This window comes from Puma concolor, chromosome A1, assembly GCF_028749965.1.
Source record: "Puma concolor isolate L17-30 chromosome A1, mPumCon1.1.hap2, whole genome shotgun sequence".
Classification (NCBI taxonomy): Eukaryota; Metazoa; Chordata; class Mammalia; order Carnivora; family Felidae; genus Puma; species Puma concolor.
This window is the reverse complement of record NC_141667.1, coordinates 81490183-81514308: the sequence shown is the minus strand read 5'-3', so window position 1 is coordinate 81514308 and position 24126 is coordinate 81490183. Positions and strand designations below refer to the sequence as shown.

Here is a 24126-nt window from a genome sequence, read left to right as displayed (position 1 = left end):
GCGTTAAGTTAATTTTCAAGGGAATTGGACATTTTCTTGTGTCTATGTAATTAAAGGTATTTATTAATGATAGGTCTTGCAAATAGAAGAATGAATTTTACAAAGGTGAAAGGGAATCTGCTGTCTTTATCATTCTTGGAAATAAATCTGCTGTTATTTCCTCTAGTAGATCATTACCACTGATGCAAGTAATTTTAGGACATTCTGGCTGGTGATTGTGTAGTGACATTGCCATCTAGTGGTCATTTTTTTTTCCCATAGGTGATGCCCCTCTTCTGGCCTACTGGGTGATGCTGAGACTTGAATATCATCAGGTAGATGTACTTAAGCACCCATCTTCCAATCTCACTGGATTACAAAGTCTTTGTATTACAATGCCTTATGTATTTTCTTTCCCCTGCACTATTTACTTGTTAAGTGAAAACATGTTTTGGACCCACCCAAGAATATTAGAAAGAGGTTTTCATTCCTTATCCCTTCTACCTCCTTATACTCCTAACTCTTCTACTTCTGCTCAGGCCTGCATAAAAACGGACAAATATGGAAACTGGTGAGACTACGGCAACTTTCTGTTCCCATGACCACATTACCAATTTAAATAGTGGAAAACAAAATTATGCATCACCAGCTGATCCTTAATACTGGAGCCTTGGGGCACCTGGGTGGCTCAGTCAATTAAGTGTCCAATTCTTGATACCGGTTCAGGTCATGATCTCATAGTTATTAGTGAGATTGAGCCTTGCGTTGGGACTCTGTGCTGACAGCATGGAACCTGCTTGGAATTCTCTCTTTCCCTCTCTCTCTGACCCTCTCCAGATCGCGCCCATATTCTCTCTCTCTCAAATAAACGCTAAAAAAAAAAAAAAAAAAAATACTGAAGCCTAAGAAAAACAGGTGGCAGTAAATTCTCCCAGTGGTTAAAGAAAATAAAAACAAATTGTTAGCAGAGTATCAGAAAGCTAAACATGATTACAATCATTGTATCATTCTAAAAGCTATACTTTAATGAATGTTTACAAAGTGCTGGGCATTGTTCTTAGCGCTTCTGTGTATTATCTCACCTAGTCCTAAAAACAACCGTATTAAATAGTTACAAATCCATTGTAATAGTAAGAAAATTGAGGTGGAAAAGGAGAGAGACACATATACGACTTGCTTAAAGTTCTTTTCATTACCAAGTGGAAAAACTGCGATTTGATACCATGGAATCTACTTGTTTTTGGTAGAGAACAAAAAGCAACACAAATAGTGAAATTTAGTTTTTTTTTAAATACACAAATATTCCTAATAAAGATTATTTTAAAAAACAGATTTTAGCAGATTGACTAATCATCTAAAATATTTGGAGGAATTAAATTGGTTTAGCAGAATTACTAAAATTATTCTTTAGAAGACACATACCAAAGGAGTCAAATTAATATATGAAAGAGAGTTTATTTATCTATTTATGTATCTGCCTTGGTCTAGAAAAGACTAAAGATGGCTTAAAAGGGGATCAGACTAATGTTCTGGAAAACATTCAAAATCTTAAATATATTACTCTCCCCAAAAGTTAGCTGCTTCCAAGCTTGACTTAATATTTTGCATGTTTTCTCTCCGTTGTTTTGTAAATATATTTGCTTCTCCTTTCTGTAATCGACGTCTGGCAGCTGATTTTTGCTGTTTTGTCAACTGACGTTTCACCTTCTGTTTCACCAATTCCTGGAAAGATTTCATGAATTAGTATTACTGATTACTGAACATTTTAATAAGGAGACAATATTCAATAAAACAAAGATTTACATTGTTACTATTTTTCATATTTGTTAACAAGCATGGATTTCTTAAATTCCAAACACTGACAGTACCATATGAACCAGCAACAAAATAAACCACAAATTAATGGTTATAAAATAGAAGAAATTAAATTCCTAATAGAAATACAGATTATAGCAAAAAGTAGTAGTCACAATTCTTTGAATAACAAACCACAACAGTGCCACCTAGTGTCCATGAGGAAAACTGAAAACAAAAACAAAAAAAATTTACCCAACAAGATAAAAAACTGCTTGTTCCTCTGCTTTTGAGGTAAAAGTAGACATGGCTTTGTAGTAGAAAATTATGTTTGAAAGCATTCACTACTGGCCAAAATTTATCCAAGAGTGCCTTCATAACTTCAGGTGTAGAGACGACCTGATGGCAGCAGTTACATGGTAAAGTCTTCACACAGTTTCTGGGAGATGTAGAATGTTTTCTCAGTGAATAATCATAACTTCAAATTATTTCTTATTAAGACCCAGGCTGCCAATGTCACTTACAAGATGAATAAAAGTTTGAATATTCTGCTCCCAATAATCTTTTCTTCCTCTGAAGCACTACAGCCTGTTATTTAATTGTATATACCCTTGTACCACCCTACTTATTTCCTAAAAAAGAAATAAACACTGCAAGCATTGAAGGAAAGGTCTCTTGTTAATATGCCCTACACTCTGCTAGGCACAAAGAAACATTTATTAAAACCTGTCAAGTTAAAAAAATTAGAGAATAATCAATCTGAGGTAAAAATGGCCTAACTACTCGGCTTATGTTTCTTGAATTGCACATGTGTATTATAAAACTTGGACCAGATAAGTTAAAAGCAGACTTTGCATTTTTACATAGGTAAGCAGACTACATTCAATTAACAGGCTTTAACAAGTCATCCCTCTTGATTTTAGTCTACTGATTCCCAATGGGAAAAAAGGTTAAGAAAATAAACAGATGGAACATTCAGTTTTCAATTCCCTGCAGAGGCTGATATCCCATGAGATGTAGTTCCCCAAACCCAGTAAGGCAGGAGACTTAGAAGGAACTGGTACCTCAGAAGTTTCAGAACTGAAAGCTGTAGGACTGGCTGAAAAGTTTAGAACAAGTATGACTGGGCTCTAGCACCCCTCCCTATCCTAGGAAGAAGACAGGCAATTATCATAGCCTACTCACCCCAGCAAGAGACCAGAACCCTGAATGAGAAAAACATCTTAACTACAACAAAGATAAGAGAGCAATACTTTCAAAATTCTGAAGGAAAATCATTTCCAAACTACAACTCGAACACTTAAAACTCCCATTCCAGTGTGAGAACAGGATAAAAAGACATTTTTAGCAATAAAAAGTACCGCTTCTACCATTCACTCAAAAACTACTGGAATCAATACTGCCAAATAAAGAGATGGAACTAGAAAAGAGGCAACCAAACAAATAGGAAAGGAGAGATCATCCCAGGAAGACAACAGTAGAGCATGTACCACACTTAAAACCAGAGGAATTCAGAGGCCTCTAGAATATTTTCAAGAAAAAAAAATCAATTTCTTTTCTAAATATTCTGTGTGAATTTCCCCTTGGTTCTTTACTTTGATGAGACCACAGGATAATCATATCAAGAAGCTCAAGAAAATAAGGAAATAATGGATTAGTATGCATGCTCCTCCTTCTAATCCAGGACAATTTATGAATCCTACAAGGTTAATTTTTTTCATGTTAAAAAAAAGTGGAAGGGGTGCCTGGGTGGCTCAGTAGGTTAAGTGTCCAACTGTTGATTTCAGCTCAGGTCATGATCTCATGGTTCAGGAGTTTGAGCCCTGCATCTGGCTCCATGCAACAGTGTAGACCCTGCTTAAGATTCTCTCTCCCTCTCTCTCTCTCTCATTCTCTCTCAAAAAAAAAAAAAAAAAAAGGCAGGAGAAAAATCTCATTTAGTATTTATTTTATTTATTTATTTTTTCAACGTTTATTTATTTTTGGGACAGAGAGAGAGCATGAACGGGGGAGGGGCAGAGAGAGAGGGAGACACAGAATCGGAAACAGGCTCCAGGCTCTGAGCCATCAGCCCAGAGCCCGACGCGGGGCTCAAACTCACGGACCGCGAGATCGTGACCTGGCCGAAGTCGGACGATTAACCGACTGCGCCACCCAGGCGCCCCTAGTATTTATTTTTTAAAAAATACTTGTGTATTATTTCAGGGAGTACATAAAAAATTAAGCAAAAATCATGCATTTTGTTGATTCTGTTGTTTGGTTGTTGTGGGCCATATGTTTATTAAAAAGCAATATACCTAAATGTTTAATAAGGATTTGTTACATATTAGAAAGAACAGGGTTCACAGGTGGCAACTTTGCCAATAAATAGAGAACGACAGAAGTTATTTATATGAAGAAAACATCTTACAATTACAGTTTCAAAGAACAGAGAAAATCTTTTACCATATAGGAAAATAATCATCAAATTAACAGAGGTAAAAAAATAAAGTTTCTTTTCTTATGACTTTTTAACAAAATGAAATGTGACCTCAAGGAAAAAAAAGGTGACCAAATTTTCAAAAGAATGTAGAGTTAAGATCATCAATTTGTTTCCAATGATTAGAGGGAAATCTTTTTGATCAAGCTGGCTGAAGAGATCTTTTTCCTCTTAGAAGGCAAATTTGTATTTTATAATGCAATTCATTATAGGTTTGACCCCATCTTAAACTTTAAATTCCTATTAGCTATAAAGGAAATGAGGTAAAGTCAAGACTTACAGACAATGTCAGTGTCATCTTTTATATACAAAAGACAGCATAACTTAGCATGAGTTAGTAATCTAAATTTTTCTTTATATGTGGTTGCCAATTTTATGCCACTGTAATTGTATAAAAGCACTTATGTTTGGAATCTGAGAAATCAAAGAAAAGAGTGTAAATAAAACTCAAGTATAGAAAATATCAAAGCCAAGGGTGGACAGACAATCATAAAGTGTGAGAAATTCTTAATAAAGACAGGTTGATAATACTTAAAGGGAAATTTTTATCTTTTAATATAATTAATAGATGTTTCAAAAATTCCAAACATTTATAGTTTTCATCTAGAATATCAAGTAAATTATAAGCTCAGCAGAAAAGAGTATATAAAAATCAATACGTTTATAGAATTTCACTTTTATTTTGGTCTCAAAACTCTGAATGTTCGTATTATCAAGAAAGTTCCTAGAACCATTAAAAATGTGTTACGTTATAGAATACAGTATGTTCTTTTAAGCCTATCTTTTATAATTCTGATTTAATTTTGTAAATATCCCATATTATATCCATAGGACACACATTTTAACTTATCGGACAATATATGAATTTGGAAATCATAAGTCCAGTAAAAACAAAATTCTTTTATTTTGAATTCATATTCCACATAATTTTATTTCTTCCTGGTTTTTTTTCTAAATTTTTTAATGTTCCCTTTTATTTTTTAAATTTTAACTCCATTTATTTTTGAGAGTGAGTGTGAGAGAGAGTGAGCAGGGGAGGGGCAGAGAGAGAGGGAGAGAAAGAGGGAGAAACAATGTCAAGCAGGCACCATGCTGTCAGCAGAGTCTGATGCAGAGCTCGAACTCAAAAACCATGAGATCATGACCTGAGCCGAAACCAAAAGTCAGATGCTTAACCTACTGAGCCACCCAGGTGCCCCTTTTAATGTTTATTTTTGACAAAGAAAGAGAGAGAGATAGGAGAGCACTAATGGGAGAGGGGCGCAGAGAAAGGGAGAGAGAGAATCCAAAGCAGCCTCTGAGCTATCAGTGCAAAGCCTGATGTGGGGCTTGAACACATGAACTGTGATATCATGACCTCAGCTGAAGTAGGATGCTCAGCCAACTGAGCCATCCAGGTGCCCCTATTGCCTCCTTTCTAACTTCTAAATTGATTTTCTTCTTTTGTTTATATTAAATGAAGTTATCACTAAAAACTGGTTTTAAGGATATGCAGCTTAATGGCTTTAAGTACAAGGGAAGTCCCCAATACACCAAGTATGTAATTTTATCTCTTTCCTTAAAATCTACAAAGGAAGTAAACTGATTCTTCCTCTTGGACAGCCTGGAGAGTACGGCAGGCAGTAAAATCCAGGAACTGGACTATTTGTGTTCACTATCCTGCACACAAAGTGTCCCTTAAGAAATTCTTTTGAACATTGCTGCTAAATGTCTAGCAAAACCTTTAGGTCAAAAATTTTTAAATTACCTATTTTTCTCCTTTAAAATTTAGTGAAGCTGGCACATCTTCACACTGTAGCTGCATTGCTGTCACTAGCTGGGTAATCTTGAGCAAAGTCATGTAACCTATCTGGGCCTCAATTTCCTCATTGTTAAGATGCAAGGACTAGACCATATCCTGAGTGTCTACAATCCAACCAGGGTAGTGACCTAATCAACATTTGGAAAAGAATGAATAGTTACCGGAGGAATTGTTGAACAGCTTAAAACACTGCCCACAGAAGTAACACTCAGAGTTCTTGTTCTGTACTGTTTAGTATCTTCCATACTTTCTTCATCTCTAAAATTAAAACAAAGTCACAAATTACCTAATTTTTTATAGTTAATTATGTGTCATTTATACTTATCCTTACATAATAAAATATCGTTATATTTGAAATTTCTGTGAAGGTAAAACTCACACATTTCACAATTCAGCCCAATATATTAATAATTTCCATTTTTCAGCATTCTAATAGTCACCATCAAAACTGCAAAACGTTAGAATGTTTCAGCCATCAAAATTTGTTACCACTTCCCCAGAATTTATATCTCTTTTCTGCTAATCTTTTGTTCTTTCATTGAACTTTACACATATCTGCCTCTTACATTTAAATTCTTAGAATACTTCCCTGCCATCTCCTAAACAACAAAAGATGTAATGGGACCAGAGGCAGTATTCTTAATCTGTATCATCTGCCCTGCTAAGGGAGAAAAACTGCAATGATGGAAACAAACTTGTTTTACACATTGCTCAAAGTTTTAATATATACAAAGTTTAAGACACTCAGACCATATTAACACCGAACAGTCAATATTTTTCAGCAACATCTCTTATGTTTCTACTCTGAATAATACAAATTTTGCCCAACATGTGTTTAAAGAGAACAAGTTATTCTGTGCCAAGACTCTTTAACCTCTGTAGATTTTCTTCAATTACTTAAAATCCTCAGTCCCTGCCACTCTTGATTTTAACTTATAATTTTAATTTTACAAATTTATTATTTGACTTGTAATTGCCCCGAGACTCCAGATACAGTTTTACAGAAAAGGCACAAAATTTTCATGTTTTGTTTCACGATAAAACTCTAAAGACAGCCTTAGGATGTACTGAGAAATGCCTAATAAATGTACTACTGATATAGTTTTGTCTTATTACTATTTTGAAATAATTAAAACTCCTTTCATGATTCAGGATAAACTATTCCAAATATAAAAATTAAACTTTTTATCTTTTGCTAAGTTCAGGCTGTTAATTCATTAATATTTGCAAGAAAAAAAAAAAACTCTTAGAAAAAAAAACATATAATGTTAAATAATTTTAACTATACATGAACAAATATTGATAGAAGGTTCAAAGTACCAGAAAAAATTCACTCTAAGTAGATATCTTAAGAGAGCACATTTACTACATGTTTACTGGACTACATATAAACCAAACACATATACAACTACAAAAATATATGAGCATTCGTACATCTAGAACTTGACCAATTTACCAATTATTGTAAATAATTCTTTTAAAGTAATCAGTTTGCATTTTTAAGGCAGAACTGTTTAAAAACGAATCAATAAATTGCCGAGGATTAGGTCCATTGTAGAAGGTAATCTAAATTTTAACAATAAAAGGGTTATTTGCTTTCTCAGTTTTTAAACATAATGGGACAGAATACAGCTCTGTTATATCATTTGAAAAACAAGAACAAAAACGCCACTCATTTATCAGAATTGAAGAAAGTATAGGTCTCCACATTAAAGTAAAAAAAAAAAAAAAATCAATCAACAGAAATCTATACCTGAAAGACCTGAATTCTTTGTTTACTGACGACAAGGCAATCAGATGAGGGCATGCATCTTCATAGTCTTCAGAGCTCATGGGGATTCCTCCTTGACCTGGTTTACCATTTTGCCTAGTGTCATTTTCAATTTTGTCTGTCTCCTCAGAACATTCAGTTACAGAATTGTTGTCAATAACTTGACCTTTTATTTCTTCTAAAGCTTGACTGAATTCAGGTAATTCAAAATTTTGTGCATCAGCACTCTCCTCTGACGAATCCTCTCCCTTTATTTGTTCAAGGTGTCCAGATGATATGCAACAGTAGTCAGCGGATTCATCTGCAGACTTCTGATCACTTTGATTTTTTGCTTTATGAAACTTTGCTTTTTCTGACAACTCTTCATCAGAAGGTGAGAATTCAAGTCCGTCTTCTGTTTCAGTATTTTCATCATCTGGACCTAATGGATGAAGCAATTCATCATCTGTCTGCATTTCCTTTGTGTAGCCGCTGGCAGAAACCTCTACATCAAGAGAGTCCTCCCTCCTAGAAAAAAGAATGACAAACATTAGGAAAAAATCTACCTGACATGGGTAAGTATTTATTATTCTGATAAATTATAATTCTGAAATGAATTTAATAGTTAACGTATTTTAAAGATTTTTTCTTTGCCTAAAATGTAATAGTTAAATATACAAATGTAAAAGATACATTTTTGTTGTCACTTAAGAACAAAATGACTATGGGGATGACTGCCTGGCTCATTTGGTTAAGAGTCCGAATTTTGGTTTTGGCTCAGGTCACAATCTCAAGGTTTATGAGATCGAGCCCTGGATTGGACTGTGCTTACAGTACAGAGCCTGATTGGGATTCTCTCTCCTTCTCTCTCTGCTCCTCCTTAGTTTGCATGTGTGTGTGCACATGCAAAGACTGACTATTAAAAGCAACAAATATTAGCAGAAAGGTTACAGAAACTTCAGTTGATAATGATTTAATAAATTGACTTTAATGGGTGCTAAAGATTTCTTCTTTGAAGTTCTATCATCCCAAAGCACAAAAGTGTCATAATTAAGAATATAAAATAAATGAAAAAGTTTTGCTTTGAAAATTTACATATAATTATGTTCCATAAATCAAGTAAATATAGCTTCTGTTCTGTATAAAGGAAAAACATAAACTCCAATATGAATAAAAGTTCGTGAATTTATAAGAAACTAAATGTGTTACTCCCCTAAAATTCACAAACATAGCCTTAATAGACCAAAGGCACAAAGGCAGGATTTTCTAGTTTTTAAGTTTCATTTATACACTAGACAGCAATGATACTCAACAATGATTATGTGTCAATGGTTACTATTTGGAAATTTTTTAGATGAAACTGTTAAACTTTTCAGAACTAAGTAAATCAAGTATTATTTATTTATTTTTATTTCAGAGAGAGGCAGAGAGGGAGAGGGAGGGAGGGACAGAGGGAGACAGGGAGGGGGAAAGGTAGAAGGAGAGAGACAGAGAGTCAGAGAGAGAGAGAGAGAGAGAGAGAGAGAGAGAGAGAGAGAGAGAGAGAGAGAAAGAGAGAGAATCCTAAGCAGGCTCCACGCTGAGTTCTATCCTACGACCTTGGGATGATGACCTGAGCCGAAATCGAGTTGGATGCTCAACTGACTGAGCCATCCAGGTGCCCCAATAAATCATATATTTAAACAGTTTTTATTATTTTAAACAAAGCAGAGTACAAACCTGATATCACTAAAAGTTGGGTAAAGCTCACTTTCATAGCTGAAACGTTTCATGAAGAAATCTCTAATGCATTTAACATCTCTGTCAAAATACCTGCAAAAGGAAGAATCATTTTTGATATAGTCTTTGTTGCTCATGTTTTTCCTCATTAACCAATGACAATATACTTATTAATGATATTGCTAATCATTATATGAAGAAAGATGTTACTCACAAGAAAGAAAAGAGACAAATCAGATGCCAGTGTGTTTGAAAAACAAAAACAAAACAAAAAAGCAGAGGAACTAATAGAAAATATAAGCTTTCAAAGGCATATGGTCCCTATAGTTAGAAAACTAGAGGCCTTCCCATACTGTAATAGACATACTAAGAGAAAATAACATGCATCTGAATCTCAGAAAAAAAAGACTGGGTCTGCAGTTAGGGGCAGGTTTCCACTTTTCCTCTTTAGTCTCCAGCCTGTCTGGTTATACTTCTCATCAGCTATACCCACTAGAACCCCATCTACAAAAGCTTAAAGACGAAACAGATTAGTGACACATAAGAAAAAGTTTGGGGACCATTAAATTATGTTTATATACCTTTATTATCCATTAGCTAATTTGCAAGAACATCCAAAAGAGATAAATAATGCTGTGGCTTATAAACAATGATCTGAAGACACGCTAATCTGGACCAATGGTAGAAGGACCTGTATCAGGTTGCTTTTTTAGGCCACCATAAAGCAGTGAGAACAGATTAAATTCTCTAGGTTTCTAGATAAGGGAGAATTAAGAAACAGGGTCACATAGAATTCACTATCTGCTTGAATATTAATATTTCAGAGAAAGTCTGGAAACAGATAATGGTGCTAATCTTTCCTAATTTTAGGGCACCCAGGGAAAAACCTCAGTAAATTAAAAATTATCTTTTTATTTATGTCTATGTTTCATCTAATTAGACAAACTCTCAAAATCTTCAAAAAGCAGACATAGGTCTTTTTATAATTATTTATTAATTAATTTACATCTTAATTTCTGCTACATAGTACAACTCCTTTACCCTAGTACTTCTCCATTAAATAGCAAGTTAAATCATACTGTTTCCCTACAAAATAATGCAGCCTACACTTTGAATATCACAATTTGTCATCATTTCCTTCTCTACTTCTGGTGGTTCCTGAATATTCTTTCATTGTGTGACTGTTACCCCACAGTAATAAAAATGGTGATGAGTCATCATCTAAAGATATGTTAAACACTCAAACACCAGGTGTTAATCTATTAATATTTTTTGGTTAAAAATATTCTTTAAATTTATATTTAAATGACATCTTCTTTTTCTGGAATAAGTATAGACATTTTCTTATGAAAATCTGTAGGAAGAAAAGTTTGACTGAACACAAACTGGTTTGAGTTCAAACTTTGCAAGAATTCATACACTCTTATTTGTAAATGATAGCGATTATTATCTTCAGGAGAAAGGAGAAGTTTCTCATAACTTGGAAAGGAAGGTAAAAAATATTCAGCTTTGATTACAATCAATTACGTCACGAAATACAAAGTAAAATATTGTCATACTTCATAACTTGGCTGGCTTACATGGTTAAGTAATGTGAAGAGTAAGATTACCACAGTATATAAAGAGATTCTGCCCTGTTAGGGATGAGGTTTTACATGAGTTTTTTTCTAATGATAAAATAAAAACTAAAAATGATAGGAGAGATATTCTTGGTCTGGTAACTGAGTCCACCTCAAGGTCATAATTTTTACTAAGGCCATCATGATTATAAAATTATGCTTGGTGAAACACTCTTGGAGGCAACTATGGAGCAGAGAGAGGATGGGGTCCTAGGGTTCCCTTCTCTATGTCTCTACTTCTGGGCAGACTTTGTTTTAAAAATTGGGCTTCCACGTAAAAGTCTGTTTGAATAAAAGTTTGCTGAACTTTCCACCTAAGAAAGTTTGACTTTCAGAAGTCTGTCCGATTACACAAGTAATTCAAATTCTTTTGATGGTTTATAAAGCAGGCAGTTTCTTCAGATTTCCCATGTACAGCAAAAACTTAATGACTAGGTTTTTAACAACTGGATCAAAGTGCATTTTCTCCCCTTTAAAATACTGAGGAATAAGATAGGTTCTCTTGGGGGGGAAATCCTAGTTTGTATCCTTTAATAAAAGAACAAATTTTTAGACCATCAACATCAGTCACTTCAAACCAGTTATTGACCCAAATCACGGTATTACAAAGTTAAAAAAAATTAAGAAAAAAATGACTGCATCACACGTAAACACACCCATATCCAGAATCACTTTTAGCATATACCATTCAGCATTGTGATGAGAAGTTGAAACCATCTGTGGAAAATCAATCATGGTGATGTGGTCATCTTTATCCAAAATGAGATTGAATTCATTGAAATCTCCATGAATCAGTCCATGATTTGCAAGTTTGACAATTAGGTCCATAGCTTCATCATATACAGATGCAGGGTCTTCAACATGGTGTATCTGACATCTGAAAGTGTGAAAACAGGTTATTTATATTCATTTAGGATTTTCATGAAAGCAGGCATGCGTATTATTTTTTCCATTTCTTAATTCCCTATCAGCTTTCTCTTCATTTCTATTAGCACACAGACAAGATGTAACAGCTCCCACATATTTAAAAAAAAAAAAAAAAAGCCACACCCTGTCTCAACTCTATATTCTCTTTCTACTACATACTTTCATGGATAATTACAGCCCAACTCCTCTACATGTACTTACTTCATTTTTTCCCTCCCATTCTAATGAACTCATTTTAAACAGGTTTTCATCTACTTCGTTTGAATGCAATAGGTAGAGTCAAAACTACCAATGATTTCCATGTTGCTAAATCCAGTGGTCAATTCAGACTTCATCATATGCGGTCTCTCAGTTAACCTCTTCCCCTCCGCCCCCCGCCCTGCACCCCCGCTGAAATGCTTCCTTCACTTGACTCTTGGTACACCAACTCTTCAGGCTGTCCTCTTTCCATATTTATCATTCCTTCTCAGTCTTTTTCACTAGTTCTTCATCTTTCCCCAGACATTTAAACTTTGGAGCTCAAAGGTTAATACTAGGAGCCTTTATTTAGAATAATTCTTGGTGATCTCATTTACGCTGGTGGCTTTAAACACCTCAATCTATACTTCTCTGAAATCCAAGGCATCTCAAACTTAAGCATGTCCCATACTGAACCTCTGATTCTATCCCATCCTCTAACTCCAAGCTGCTCTTCCTGCAGCCTTTCTCATTTCTGTAAATGACAACTTTGTACCTCCAATTAATTTGTTATTCAGGCCCAAAATCTTGGTGTTATCCTTGACTTTCCCTTTCTTCATATTGATATCCAATCCCTAACAAATCGTGTTGGTTCTACCTGCAAAACATATTCAGAATCTAACCACTTTTTATCACCTTCACATCCACAACTCTGATCTAAATACCATCATCTCTTGACTGGATTATTGCAATAATTTCCTAGCTTTTCTTCCTAATTCTGTCCTTGTCACCTTTCAATCTATTCTCAAAACAAAAGCCACAGCGATTCTATTAAAACATTAGTCACATCATGCCTCTTCTCAGTTCAAATTCCTCCAATGGATTCCTATCCAAAACAAAATAAAAAAGCCTTGTGCTATTGCTACAATGACAATGACACTGCAATATATAAACATGTGAAATCAACATGCTGTACAATTTAAATTTGTATGTCAAATGTACTAAAAAAGAAACTAAAAGTTCCTTGCAATTGCCTACAAACCTTAAATGATCTAGTCCCCTGTTGCCTCTCTGATCTCATCACTTTTTATCTCTGCCCTCATCCACTCAACTCCAGCCACACTAGCCTCCTCACTGCTTCCTGAACATGCAGGCATGCTCCAATCCCAGGATTTATGTACTTTGCTGGTGCCTCTGTCTGGATCTCTTAGATATCTGCATGGTTTTCTCTCTCACTTATTTTAGGATTATGCTCAAAAATACTTTATCAATGAGACTCTTCCTGACCATTTCATGTAAAATAGCAGTTTCCTCCACTCACCTCAGTACTCCCTGTCCCCTTACCTACTTTATTTTTATCTATAACATTTTCTACCATCTGATAATCATGTATTTCCTTGTTTAGCTATTTACTGCATGTCTCTTTCTATCAGAACATAAACTCTATGAAGGCAGAGATTTTGTTTTGTTCACTGGTAGGCCTACTAAAACAGTGCTTAGTATATACTAGATTACTAATAAATACATGCTGAATAAATTACAGAGATTACAAAATTCATACTATCAGAACAAAATTGAATTTTTAATTTGCATGTGAGACTATTGTTTTGTGGTAATTTCTAACCTTCCAGAAGCAATATTTCATTTAATTAAAAATATTTTTTGAAAACTAAACTTTACATTTATTTATTAGAATCCAGAGTTTCAAGAATAATAAATACTTACAGAGGATAGCCACTTACGAGTTCCATTACCACTGCATGGCGATTATAATCAATCGGTTTTGGGACTGGAAATTTCCTCTCATACAATGCCTAAAATATAGCAAAACAGGTATAAACTAAAGAAGAGGTCATTAATATTTAGGGTAAAATAAAAGTAAACATACCTGCCCACAACTAGAAGAAACATACAAGATTTTACAAAATCACACGTGATTATTTATGGCTTATTCACAGCACAAAATGAGCTACACATAAAATAAAATTTTAAACCAGTTAACAATTCACTTTTTCACCAAACGCTAATTTACTGAACATTTACTAAATATTATACATGGTGCTAGGGTTACAGAAATGAATGTAAAAAAGCCTGTCCCCAAGAAGCCTATAATCTCCTAGGATATACCCTCTTCATTTTATTTATTTTTTTATTATACTTATTATTTTTTAATCTTTATTTTAATTAGGCTCCATGTCCAATGTGGGGCTTGAACTCATGATCAACAGTCACACTCTCTACCAACTGAGCCAGCCAGGCACCCCAGGATATATCCTCCTATTTTTTTACATTTCTGCCATCAATTGGGAGTGTGCTTAAAAATTCAAATGGAAATAAACTGTGAGTGAGGAAATACTCTTGTCTTCTGGCAGATTAGAAAATGAAATATCCCAAAAGATCAGGTATTGTAGCTTACAGAGCATTGACCTTTTTCTTCAGACCACAATATACAATGTAAATTATGTAACAAATACACACAGTAGTAGTCTGAGTCATATTACTTCAGATCATCCATAAATCCATCTTTTCTTAACTTCTTATGCTTAACTTCTTCTACCTTTTGCTTACAAAGTCCTGTTATTACTTCCTCCAAAATATGTTAGGTTTATGCTCTCTGCAATTTGGAATGTTACCATTTGAAAGTAGGCCTTTGTTATTTATACCTGATTGCTCTAACAGTGGTTCTAGCTCTTGCCACCATAACTAACCTTTATTTTGGGTACCAATACCAAACTAAAATACTTAGGTCAATGCTCCATTCAGAACAATCTACAATGTTTATAAATATTGATTTCAGTCTCAACAACTTTTCCTAGTTTTCAGAACTCTCTTTAATCCACATATCAGGTCCTAGTTTTCCCAATACTCTTTTTAAAAAATATATATATTATATGTATATAATATATTTATATTATAAACATAATATATATAACAGTCTATGTAATATTTATATTACACACAATATATTACATATATAACATACACATATATAATATATAATGTAAATATATACTATATATAATATATACATGTCTATATTTATAATATATAGACACATATATAATATATATTATATATGTAATATGTATTATATATGATATACATGTATATAATGTACATATATAATGATCATTTATTTTTGAAAGAGAGACAGAGACAGAGGGTGAGCAGGGGAGGGGCAGAGAAAGAGAGAGACACAGAATCTGAAGCAAGCTCCAGGCTCTGAGCTGTCAGCACAGAGCTCCTTTGCAAAGAACACTGTCTTACTATCTTATCCTTAGAGACAAATCATATGCATGCTTCATGACTCTACTCAACTCCTACTTGCTTTATGAAACCTCTTTCATCAACTATTCTACTTTACAGAAGTTTCTCTAAGCTTAACATATAATTTAATTTTTAAATGTTTCTTTATGTATATTTGTGTTATATTCCCAACTTATAGATGCTTGACTTCATTACTTATTCCTTTGGTAGCCACACCTTTAGCCCACCCTATGCCAGGTACTTAACACAGTGTGGTAGGCATACAATTCATACTCCGTACATATTTATGAATAGGGCTAATTTCATAAAGCATTTATTTCCTATCTTCCTTGCTGAGGAACTGAACTCCACTCCCCAAAGATTTTTGTTTGTTTGGCTTTGAAGATTTTTTTCAGTACAAGTAGTTCTGAACATGCTTTGGCAGCTCAATAGCATATAACCTTAACTACTGTCATAATGGTCTAGCTCTTGCACTATGGCTTACTCCCTAATCTTATTTTATCTAATTAAATTTAATCTTACTCCCTCCTAGGAAAAAAGAGAATAAATTTAAGGAGCTATTGATGCACAGTCTGCTTCTATTCTAGTATCTTCATATAAACATCTGAGAAAACACCTAATACAGTTTTAGGAAAATGTGTAATAATCTCTACCAAACTGCTTATTTACTGAATATTATAAGACACAAACCATTAGTATATAAGACAAGAAACACATAACATGTATGGTATCAGTATCAGCTATTTACATTGTCTTCAGAATTCTTCCCCCATAACTACTAAAAATTTAAGCACATGAATTAACCTACTCAACACCAAAATGCAACTTCCAAAACTTTCATTTACAAATCACATACTATAGCATTATGTATGTAAATTATGTACATATGTATGTATGTACTTTTAGTAAACTCCATACCCAATGTGGGGCTCAAACTCATAACCCGGAAATCAAGAGTTGCATGCTCTTTTGACTGAGCCAGCTAGTGCCCCGAGGGTGACTTTTAATAATGTAAAATTTTAAAAAGTGAAGTTAAGTAGTAACAAATAAATACTACTGGAGAATAATAAAAATACAGTATTATTTTCTGTTTAATTTAAATGTTATCGAAGATATATATTTTGATTATTAAAGAAACTTAACAAATATATTCTGAACTTAATTTTGAAGTTAAAAGATGAAAACCTAAAGATTTTTACCATTCCTAATATGCATGCAAATTTGTACATCAACATTTCTTCTCCATTAAGTGAAGGAAAGGTACTAGTCAACTTAGCTGAGACACTAAGGTTTCTACAGATAATCACTAGAGGTAATTCCCTGGGGTTTTCAACTGGAGACAAACATATGCATATTTATGTATACTAAATAGATACATATTCACACACACACTTTGTGAGGCAATTACATCACTAATTACTTAAAGCTATTTGTTAATTTGCATTGTAATACCTTATTAATACTGCAGAATACTTGTTGCCTTTATGCATTAATAACGATTAAAAATGCCTTCACATAGAAAAAAAAAAATCACCAGAAAAACAAATAACAAAAATAATTAACAGTTAAAACTAAGTGTAATGACTGGGACTGGGGGTAGAGAGATGTGGGGAAAATAGACTGGTAAATGTCACTACGTCCTTTCAGTTACATGTATTATTTGGTTAAGAGACATAAAATTATTTACAAAATACCTTCATGTAAGCAAATTCTTTCATGGCAGAGAGACGAGATAAATAAAGCCAAGACATGTTATGCCTGTGTTTATGATAATCACGCTTGTTTTTCAGATTTCGAAAGGAGGTTCTTCCCAGCCTATGAAGCTTTAATGCAAATTGCTGCCCTTCTTCATTTGCAACAACGTAAATATCTAGAGCCAAGATGTAAAAAAGAGCATTATTATACTTTCATTCCAAAAAGTTCACTTGTAATTTCCTAATTTTGATTTTATTTACATCAATTATATCTTTCCTAATAACCACGAATACTTACTACTCAGCAAAATTATTTTAACTGCAATCCAAAATAAAATGACATGTATTAATATCTACTACAAAAGAAAAGAGGGATGTTGTGTGTCAAAGGTTATTACTTCCAAAGGTGCTCAACACAATTCAATTTAGTGGGAAAAATGTAATTGTCTTTTAGCATCCTACACGTATAAGAAGCAATTTAATATTTTCTTTTTCAACAACACAAAGTTCAATTCTTTAACTGCTTCAATAAATAATATTCAGTTGTTAGAATATAATCCTATAGTAATCAGAATGGAGATATTCCCCTAAGTATTCCAATTATCAATAAAAGTCGGTATTTGTTAATACTGACATTTAAAACATGTCCTAATTATTCATAAGGATTTTAATTATTACACATCAACAAACTATCTCTCACATTGGCAGGATTATAAACTGGCGTAAACTTTTGAAGGGAAATCTGATAATATCAAAAATTTAAATGTACTAACTTTTGTGCTAATAATTCAATTTCTAAGACTGTATTTACAAATTTATTTGTACATGTGCACAGAGGCATGTGTACAAGGGTGTCTACCACATCATTACCTACAAAAGAAAAGGTGAAGTAACATAAATGTCCATAACAGCTGGGACTGGTAAATTCAATTACAGAGCACTCATACCATGTAATACTCTACATAACTATGAGAAAGATCTATCTGTTAACATGAAATGATATCAGAAACGCATCCAGGGACACCTGGCTGGCTCAGTCAGTATGGTATGGGACTCTTGATCTCGGGGTTGTAAGTTTGAGTCCCACATTGGGTGTAGAGATTACTTAAAAATAAAATCTTAAAAAAAAAAAAACCCAAATCAAATGAATCAAATGGAAAAAAATCAAGTAATATTTGCTTTTACCTGTGATTAAAAAGATATATATATGTATATATACATATTTTCAGTGCATTATATACTATTATTTACATAGACTATTCCAAGAAGGATATATAAGACAGCAGTCAACAGTAACAGCTTTCAAAAGTATGACAACAGATGGAGACCTGGTTAGGATAAAGTTTTACTTTTTATTTTACTTTCTTTTGTACTATTTATGATTTATACAGTGAAGTTCTTATAAACAAAAAAATGTTATTTTTTAAATGAAAAAATTGGACATAAGAGGCAGCTTATCTAAAAAGAGGTGTTAAATTACCTCATTTTACACATTTCTCTCTCTCTCTCTCTCTCACACACACACACACTGCTGTATTTAGCAATCTTGCATTATGTATTTGTTCAATGCTATTTTAGAATGCTTTTTTCTGTGTTCTACACATACTTAATTTTGCCATATTTCTGCGGTAGAAAAATGTGTTGTAGCTTTTAGTCACTGTCTTCTAATACTTCCTTGTGTTACATATTTTAACTCTTACAAATGTCCATTTATATAACATATAAAAGAACAAATAATATATTTGCCAAAGATGTCAGTTATTAGCGGAAAATGAATTCTTGGTATAACTGAATTTTCAATGAGAGACTTATGAAAAACAATAACCTACCAAACTAAGAGTAATTTCATCAACTTTACTGCTTCCAACTAACTTTTCAATTCACTGCTTAGCTGAAAAAAATGGAAAAATTTAAAAGATATGTTTTCTCAGGGCACCTGGGTGGTTCAGTTGGATAAGTGTCTGACTCTTGGTTTTGGCCCAGGTCATCATCTCATACTTTGGTTCATGGGATGCAGCACCACATCAGGCTCTGTGCTAACAGTGGCAGAGTCTGCTTGGGATGTTCTCTTTCACTCTCTCTCTGGCCCTCCCCCTGCTCATGCTGGCAGGTGCACTCTCTCAAAATAAATAAATAAACATTAAAAAAAAAAAAAAGATAATGCTTTCTCAAAGAGAAATATAAAGAGAAACTAAAGCAAAGAAAATGAGTTCAGTAGTACTGTTAGCACTTACCAGATTCTTTGCCAACACCTATCTGGTTTCCAACAGATTCAACTACCTGTCTAGAAGAAAGTGTTTTCAAAGCTAGGTAATCATATCCTGCATTTGTCAACCGATAGCCCTGGACAGCTAGACAAAATAAAATGAGAAAGACTGTATTTTAGTTATATCGCACAATCAAGTCACATTAATTCAAGTCATGAGAAGAATTTAAGCAGTAAGAAGTCTTAGCTGAAAAGATTAGCTTACCCAGTCCTATGACTTTGGCATTTCTTCCTATAATTTGTATTTTCTCTCTAGAGAGGTGTTACTCAAAGCATAACTCACAGACTGACACCAGTCTATATATACTACTAGTTTGTGATAAGACACAGAAACTGAATGAAGTGGTTAAGTTCAGTATTTTTTAAATCACTTTCACCAAACTTTTTTTTTTAATGTCTTTAGCTCCAATAAGGAATTTGTGCCTGTATTTTATCAGTTTTTAAATTTCATTTTTCTAGTAATTACTTTTTAACTGTTATTTTATAATAAAGTATGGCTCCATGGCAGGTTGAAAGAAACAAACTCATTCCTCACCATGGATATTTTGAGAGTTAATGCTCTAGAGTCCTGTGGCAAATTTTCCAAAGATTGTGGCAACAATTATCTCTATCCTATTTGCTCTTCTGCAATTGGAATTTGTTATGAGGAGATAGAGACTATTTCTTTACTCTGTTTATCTGGGTGGGCCCTGTGACTACTCTAATAAAACGTGGTAAAAGTATGTGGGTTTTCGGGTCTAGATAGAGTGTTTTGCTGTTCTCGCAACTTTGATTTTCTACCTTTTTAAATGCCTGCTCTGCAAATAAAATAAAATAAAATAAAATAAAATGACTGCTCTGGGGAAAGCCAGTTATATGAAAAATCACAAATGGTGCCATAAATACTTACTTTTGGTACGCTCCCAAGCTATGAGTTTATGTTTCACTAATTCTCTTAAAACTTTATTACAGCCACCATGTTTAAGGCTGGCTATAGAAGCAACCAAACTGCAGGGAACTATTTCATGGTTCTTCATGCCCATTTCAACCTGAAATTAAAGGAATTATATGCAATCATAATCAACACAGAGCTACTATCAAAACCTTACTAAGAAGTTAACTTCTCCTTCAAATTTCTCTGATCATGCAGTTCCCCAACCAATTGGAGACATAAGTGATACCTTCTCTGGACATATATTAAATCATAATTTGATATATAATCACTGATATTCATATTCTGCCTCTATACTAAACTATACAGGTAAAAACTGTGAGTGCTTAACAATTACGGACATGTGGCAAATATTAAGATATTTGTTGACATCTAAATGTTTATCTGTAAAAACTATAGGTAGTCCAGATATTTATTAAAAGGTATTTAACATGAAAGTACCATGCAGGAATAGTGGAAGATAGAAAAATATACACAAATAACTCTCAACTCTTTGGAGAATTTATTATCTAATAATGTAAATAAGAACCGATACATCTAATTTTATTAGAAGGCAAGAAACAGTAAGTGCTAAAAAAGAAGTGGCTCAGGGATGAACAAAAATAATTCTAGCTGAGGGATCAGTTTCAGGAAGAAGTGGCACTTGAGACTCACTGTGAGATGCAGAAAAACAGAAAAAGTACACAAGGGAATATCAGAGAAAGACAAAAGATTTGGACATGGCACATATGTAAGGCAGTACAGAGCACAACAACAGCTAGTACAGTGGTAGCTCAGATGCAATATTGAGTTCATGAAAGGAAGGCTGTAAAATGCTTTTAAGTAAATATAAAAAGCCTTGAAATGCAGACCAAAGAGTTTCAGATTTCTTTTTGAGAAACGGACCCCCGTGAAGGGTTTACATACGGGTGATATATGAACAGAGATTTTTTAAGGACACTAATCAAGTTCTGGGAGGTCCTTCAAACAAAGATGTTTAAGGTAAAGTGGAAAGATACATCTATACTCAGTAATGAAGTCACAATTAAAGGGAAAAAATTGTCAATTATTTGATAGAGGTAACAGATAAAGCTGCCAAGTGGATGTGATCATCAAGTAAGAGATAATGGAAGACAAAGGAGGGTTGAGAAACAGAATTTGGGGGGAAGTTCACATTAAAAGGTAAGGGTAGCCAGTCAAAGTAGGGTTATTGATGTAGAAGGCGCCTGAGAAGTAAAGGAAGAGAGAGTCAAGGAAAGGTGGCCACTGATAGCAAGGATGGTAAGACTCAACTGAGACTGAAATATTCTATTTAATGAGTAGGTCATTCCTTGGTGAGCCTTAAAGAAGAGTTTAAAATATCACAGAAGTCAAGTTTTGGAAGATAAATCTGGCACTGTTTTGATGTCCCAATCAAAACCTCGTACCTTAACTCATTTTCAGTGCTTTGTTCCATCTCTCCTAGTCTCTAACATTCTTTCTCTTGACTCCCCTATTTCTGTCAGAGGCATTAAGGATTAAGTGAACATGCTGATGAAGCAAAGAAGGAAGGTTATCTACCAGAAGTGACAGATGTATAGAGAAAGTACAGCTGAATTAAATAATCTATGGGAAGAGAAACGTGTCTTCCAAACTTCATAATCAATTTGCATTTGACAGTTTAATCCTTAAGTATTGCCTATTTAAGCAAAAGATGGTATCTTCTAAAAAAAAGTCATTGTTTTATTCTGGGAATGCCTAATCTATGTGTTGCTGATATTTGTGCCATAAGACTATGACCAGTAAAATCAGTTTTTGTCACTTCCCTGTTTAAAACATTCAGTGGACTACGCCATTTACCGAAGGCATCGATGCGCCCCATCCCAAACGTGCACAAAGTCTCTATTCTATTATTCTCGTTATCATCTCCGTAGCACTTAATATCTGATACTATCCTCCTTATTGGTTTATTTATTTATTTATTCGTTTACTCGATGATCTGTCACTCTTGTCTCGTACCCCGGTGAATTCCCTAAGATTGTCACTAAAAACCAGATAAATAAGCGTTGAGTGAATGAAACTGAATAAATGCTATGTAAGTGAATCTGGGAGTGAGGAACTTAGTGCTATCAATTCTCAAGAGTCTTAAACTCTTGCTCGGGTGGTGGGAAGCCGAGCGTTCAGAGGCTTTCCAGGCCACAGAGATGCCAAGTGTGGCTCTGGAGTACAAGACGGGAGCAGAAAGGAAGGAAATGATTAGAAGAGGGGCCTCTGCTCTGTTTTAGGGGAGACGAAATCTTCCGACCAAAAGCTTCTGAAAAACCCGACTGTCGGGTCTTTTCCCCGTGCCTAGTCTGGGTCTCTTTGGAGGGCCTACAGCGTGCTCGGCTGAGAGCCGAGTTCGAGGAGCAGAGAAGAACCGCGGTGGGAAAGGACAGGGGACAGGGAGAAACGGCGAACTTCTTACCGCGGTCAGAACCCTGAAGTCATCCCGGCTCATGTAACGTAACTTGGCTACATTCACTCGCCCCATGGCGGCCCAAGATCAAGCCACAAGTCTCCCTCACAACAGATGAGGAGCACAAGGTAAGCCCACACACCAGCCTCTCTCAAGCCTCTCCACCGCCGCCGCCGCCGCCGGATGGTTCGCGCATGCGCTGATCCTTCCTGAAGGTCCTTGTTAATAAATAGAAGAACTAATCTGGCGTGGGAAAATGAAATGCCTTCTGAGTTTTATGATGCATATAGTATGGGTCAGTGCAGAGTATTTTTTGTATAGTGACTTTTTCATGTAAACTAACGGACTTTAAAAATTCTCTACAGTATTTCCTTTTATTTTTCATATCTGTCAGGATTGGCTGCCTAAAGGACGCCATCCGTCTGTAAAAACAGAATGGCAACTTAACGGGAGGAGCAAATTTTACCCACAAACAGCAATTCCTCCTTTAGGCAAAGTGAGTTCCAATAAGGGTGGTTGGAAAATGAACCCAAGCGCGCTTAAAAGTAACAACAGTAATTATACAGACATGCCTCCCCTAACAGGACCTACTGAGAAAAGAGGAAGGCGTGGCTAGAGTGAGAACTCCGTTGCGTTTGCTCAGTATTGGTTTTAGGTTGGTGCTCGAGACTCGGGAGTGCGCTTGCGCCTGGCGGGGGTGGAGTTTAGGCTGTGTGGAACGCAGGCTGTCTTGGTCGCTTCTCCCGCGCATTTCCAGAGAAAGTGGGCCATTTTGACAGGTGGTAACGAATCTCCGAGGATGTTTATCCAAGGCCAAGGAGTAATTTCAGGGCTTTAGGAGAGCCACCCACACTGACCCTGGAACTTTCTACGTCAACAAAAATGATAACCGGAGCAGGACCTTAAACAACTTGCACCTCAGAGGGTGGGTACTCTACCTTCCCTACTAAAGCAACAGGGGTAACAAAACTTGTGTGATATTGTTTGTGTTTATATTTCCTTTCATGAACTACAGTGCCTATTTCAGCTTTGACTCCATTCCCAGCAACTGCTGTTTAGCCTCTCTCTGGATTTGAGGCTTATAACTTTGCAAGTAAACTTTGGAGTCCATTTTTTACAGAGTCCCCTTTTTCCTGCTGGGGTTCCAAGGGGCCAATGTGTCCATTTTCCAACTTTCCAAGGCCTTAGTGAGTATGTTGCTTTGTCCAAACACAGAGTTAGCCTTTTCATAAAACATGCACTGCTGTTCGAAGACAAGCAGTTGAATGTGTGCTTTCATTCCAGTCAGAATAGTTAATAGTCTGAAA

At 34.7% G+C, this 24126-nt stretch overlaps 1 protein-coding gene and 1 long non-coding RNA gene across 4 annotated transcripts in view; one reads left to right on the top strand and one right to left on the bottom strand.

Annotated features, from left to right (window-relative positions):
* Nucleotides 1–1414: 1414 nt before the first annotated feature.
* RIOK2 (RIO kinase 2) lies at nt 1415–23012 on the bottom strand. Of its 2 annotated transcripts, none has more exons than XM_086692519.1 (10): nt 22829–23012; nt 20362–20500; nt 19441–19581; nt 17207–17382; nt 13971–14059; nt 11827–12018; nt 9523–9615; nt 7807–8331; nt 6215–6311; nt 1415–1701 (listed from the first exon to the last, which is right to left on the bottom strand). In XM_086692519.1, exons 1-10 carry the CDS (start codon nt 22892–22894, stop codon nt 1537–1539), a joined length of 1683 nt encoding a protein of 560 aa, XP_086548645.1. In that variant the 5' UTR covers nt 22895–23012; the 3' UTR covers nt 1415–1536. The 2 variants fall into 2 exon arrangements, with proteins under 2 accessions (XP_086548645.1, XP_025780146.1); XM_025924361.2 differs by having other exon boundaries at nt 19441–19557; nt 22829–23011.
* Nucleotides 23013–23370: 358 nt separating this feature from the next.
* LOC147584256 (uncharacterized) overlaps nt 23371–24126 on the top strand; it is a 156840-nt gene continuing 156084 nt past the window's right edge. The window contains exon 1 of one of the 2 annotated variants that reach the window (XR_015245707.1): nt 23371–23744. This is a non-coding gene — a long non-coding RNA (uncharacterized LOC147584256). The remainder of the gene's footprint in view (nt 23745–24126) is intronic. The other variant, XR_015245717.1, reaches the window with a different exon arrangement.